At 36.9% G+C, this 4,289-nt stretch overlaps 1 protein-coding gene across 1 annotated transcript; it reads right to left on the minus strand.

The window, feature by feature from the left end:
- Positions 1-1,493: 1,493 nt before the first annotated feature.
- On the minus strand, positions 1,494-3,714 carry her11 (hairy-related 11). The gene is made up of 4 exons (XM_036567842.1): positions 3,688-3,714; positions 3,454-3,549; positions 3,259-3,352; positions 1,494-2,155 (listed from the first exon to the last, which is right to left on the minus strand). The coding sequence occupies exons 1-4, from the start codon at positions 3,712-3,714 to the stop codon at positions 1,494-1,496; spliced, it is 879 nt and encodes a 292-aa protein (XP_036423735.1).
- Between the last annotated feature and the right edge of the window lie 575 nt (positions 3,715-4,289).

Raw genomic sequence — 4,289 nt, forward strand, 5'->3', positions numbered from 1 at the left:
AGTTAATTAACAGAAACCAACAAAACTGTTAGGAATGCTGCAAAGCTTTTTGAGCACAAGACTCTTTAGTCTGTAGGACTCATCAAAATTAATTGATCTTAACTAGATTTACCTTAGTAACTAAGGATTATTATTATAAGAAATAGTTAACTATTATGTTTTAACTGGGTAAATGTATGTATAACTAGTTTAAAGGTGACCATTTGGGAACCTTCAAGGCCTTCAGCCTGACTGAGAGTGACTCTTGCTGATGTCATTAAGAGGGACACTATTATTTGTTGACTAAATCTCACCAATGACACTTTAGTTTTGTTTCTAAGCCCATCTAAATCTGTGTATATGTAGATTGTCTATTTTAGATGTAGTTTGCATAAAGCTATAAACGCTTTGACCAAATCTGTGTTAGATAGGGAAGAAACCTGCAAGTACTCTCACCCTCGCCCCCCCACCACTTCTTCTCTCTGTCCTTTTAGTTTTAGCCTGATGATTTTCTTTAACCTTTTGCATGTGACGTTATGTGTGTTTGCGTGAATGTGATAACCTTTTAAAATTATTTTCTTTTATTTGAATCCATTCTTATAATTTTTTACTTGTTTGTTTTTCTTGTAATCATGAAAAAAAAATCTTGTTAGTTTGTTATCTATTTACTTTGAAATTCAATGTGTCAATGTGTTCTTTTTTCAGTTTTCAGGGTATTTCGCATCACAGAAACTATGAATGAGTGTTTTTCACTTTTCACTTAATTTCTAAACTTTAATTATGTTATGCTGTGATAAATTACCCAGCAGTATAGATTATTTTATTATGGAATAAAACAGAAACAAATTTAACATAACAAATGATTCTTAACGATTTAGTGGTAAAGTATTTCTATGTGTTTTCTTAACAAACAGTAAAAAACTTTATCTAACTTTATCTACTTTTATTTAAAAAATTATCTGACCATCGGAATAAACAAGAAAATGTTGATCTAGGAATTAAAAAAAGACAAAGCTCTTTATATTTCAGAAGTTTTTTAATCATTTCCATGAAATACACAGTGAGAAGTGGAAATAGAAGGTAGAAAATAGTGTCTGGATTTTTTTCACCATATTTAAAATAATTAAGTATTTACAAATATATACACTAAAATATAAAAGCTTTCTATGTAGACTAACTGAAAAATAGGTAGTACAGATACATATAGAACCACTTTTTAATAAATAAAGCAAGGAAATGCAAAACCAAAATGTTCAAGACATTTGCAGTCAGTACAATTAAAAGTCTTCCTCCTTTTTTTTCAATTAAGGTGAGAGAGAGCACCACATTTTTAACTTTTAACTAAAGCTTATCATTCAGTAATTGCACAGAAAACCATGCAAACTGACTGAGCTGTAGGAGCGAGCACTGGAAGTCTGGACCCACCAGCAGGTCCCAGGCATTTAAGAGGAATGGTTCAAGTTAGCTTGGTCGTGTGTTAAGTAAGACACCAAAGGTAGGTGCTTAATGCCATTTCAGCTCCATGGCCTCCATGTTGACTGGGCTGAGACAGGCAGCAAATCTCCTCTCATATCCAGACTGGGAGAGGGTGGTGTGGGGAGATCTCTGGAGACGTGAGGCTGCAATAACTGAGGCACGCTTACAGAACTAGAGACAGACAATGGCGTTGCAAAAAAAGTGATGGGAGGTTTGGTGAAGGGAGGAGACCCAGAAGGAGCAAAAGGCAGATGGCAGGGAACAGATGAATATGGAGGAGAGGTGCTGAAAGAGGAAGTGGAGGAGGAGAAGAGAGGAGAGGGTGGAGGGGAGAGGTGGTTTGGTGAAGCTGATGGAGTGAAGACAATGCTGCTTTGACTGGCAGATTTATAACATAGTAATAACGATTCAGGAAGGGCTTGATCTTGGTTATAGTGATGGGATGATGTTGATGAGCTGAGCTTTGTCAGAGCGCTGGCTGACTTAGTGTCTGTTTCATTCCCAGCTCTGCCAAAATGTTCATGTTGACTGTCCAGATAGTATTCCAGACTCTGAAGAACGGTTTCCCTCTCAGACGGGTTCATCTGGCTCATGTAGGAGGTGAACTCAGAGACACACTGATGGGGATGAGCACCATAGATGGGTTTTGGTGCCTTGAGTTGAGTTTGTGTTGTTTCCTGGTTTGCAGGAGTAGCAGACACTGCAGAAGAAGAGGATGTTTAGTTATTCACAGTTATTCATGAAGGAAGCATAACAAAGCCAGCATAATGTGAAATATACACTGGAATACTGTTCACATTAACATGTGCCAAATGCTAATGTTTAGCAACTGGTGTTTATCCAGTCTGTTCACTTACAGAAAGGAAACCAGAACAAATGGCAGATATTCCAGCAAGGCAATGGAAGATGCTACACAGTTCATAAAATAAAATTCAGCAACAATTTGAAACCTATTAAGGTCTTGTGGGAATGCATTGGAAAATTTGTGGAGCAGAAAAATCCAACTCCTACAGATGGTCTGTAAACAGCAGTGAGGAATGTGTGTGAAAGCACTTCCTTTAACTCATTTTTAGGAACTTTAGGAAAGTGACAAAGCAGTCTAAAGTATCTTCATCACTTCACTGTTAAAAATGGTATTTCAAGGGTTCTTTAGTTAAAGGAATAGTTCTATTTACAACAATGATTTCTGTATGGAACCGTTTCACACTTAAATGGTTCTTTGCATAGTGAAATGTTCTTAAGATTGATGGAGAATGTGTTGTATATGGTTCTATGAAGAACCTTTTTGGAAATGGTTTTATATAGCACCAAAAAGGGTTCTTCTATTGTTACAAGCTTGACATCGTAACAGCAACAGAACCCTTTTTTGTGCTATATAGAACCATATACAACACATTCTTTGTTAACCTGAAGAAGAATTTCACCATGCAAATGATTCTTTGATTGTATATAGAACCATTGTCTTTACTAAAGAACACTTGAAGAACCATCTTTTTAAGAGTGTAGTTTTTCCAGGATCATTTAGAGGGACTGCTTCACATATGTTGTTCACTGCTATCCACACAATATCCATAGTGGCTGTTTTTTTCTTCTTCACACATTTACAAATGTAGCCCCACAAGATCTCAATGGGCTGAAACTGAAAGTGGCATCTTCCATTGTATTTTGGGAACAGCCATCATTTCTTGCGCAGGATAAACACATCAAAACGTATGCTAAACATCAGTGTAGAGTAATTCTTTTTAACTGCCAGTGTAAAATACTATAATATTGTATGATATCATACAATATAATATAACATACCTTTGTTATCTGCCCTCCTGCATGTGTTCTTTCGTATATACTGAACAGCCAGGTCCAAAATTTCTGCTTTCTCCAGTTTAGGGTTTTGTAAACGCTGTGGAGAAAGAGGGGAGAGTTATATCTATCTATATAGTGACTATCAGGTAGAGTCAATTGGACTACAACAGCTAGCGAAAATCAGAGTTGTGTTCTTACTGTGTCTGCAGTGCTCCTGAACAGCAGGGCCCTCAGTGCCTCCAGATTTTGGTTGATTCGGTCTCTTCTTTTCTTCTCTATTACTGGCTTCAACGTCTAACAAGGGGTGAATAAAACGTTATTTAAATACTAGATTTGGTTTCAACATATCCACAAATTCCATTGCAAATCCTGCAAATAACGAGCAGTTTAAGAGAAAACAGTTTTGATTAAAAAAGAATAAATGTAACTTACTCGTCTCAGGGTCTCCGTCTTGGCCATAGTGGAAGTTCTAGAACCGTATAAAGTCAGGAAAGTGTCTTCATATAAACAAGCTCGTCCTGGAAGATCTTAGTGAAGCAGTATGAGTGAAGAAGACCAGGCTAGAACTTATATGGCGCAGAGGTGACGCTCTTGATTGGTGGAGAAGCGAAGCGTTGTCGGGGAAAAAGTCACGCCTTTTTCGAAATGATTGGCTAATTCATACTGAGAACACGAACTGATTGACAGAATGAACTACTAGCGAATCAGAAGGCAGGAGGCGGAGCATGTCAGGGAAAACCTTACAACATGGAAGAGGGCTGAATTTTGGTTTACCGAGAAATCCGTTTTATTCATTTAGGAGCTGATTGTTCATATTTTGTACTTTGTACTGTTAATGACGTTTTAAATCTGAGATTATTAGTCTGTATGCTTAATCTTGCTTTAGGAAACATGTTTGGGGAAACTAGTGGACTTTGAGTATCTATTTAATGTACTTGAACATGTTGCAGATGAATGAATGAATGAATGAATGAATTGCCCCGACAATTCACGATTATAACTTTTAGGAAATCTACGCACATTCTGCGTCTAAT

Source organism: Colossoma macropomum, unplaced genomic scaffold, assembly GCF_904425465.1.
Source record: "Colossoma macropomum unplaced genomic scaffold, Colossoma_macropomum, whole genome shotgun sequence".
In the NCBI taxonomy this organism is placed as follows: Eukaryota; Metazoa; Chordata; class Actinopteri; order Characiformes; family Serrasalmidae; genus Colossoma; species Colossoma macropomum.

What these genes read in the sequence shown, in the direction of transcription:
- her11 (XM_036567842.1), bottom strand. Translation starts at nt 3,714, where the DNA reads ATGGCCAAGACGGAGACCCTGAGACGA. An exon ending in AGACGGAGACCCTGAGACGA is followed by an intron (nt 3,550 to 3,687) that starts GTAAGTTACATT and finishes ACCCCTTGTTAG; the next exon opens with ACGTTGAAGCCAGTAATAGA. An exon ending in TCAGGAGCACTGCAGACACA is followed by an intron (nt 3,353 to 3,453) that starts GTAAGAACACAA and finishes CTTTCTCCACAG; the next exon opens with CGTTTACAAAACCCTAAACT.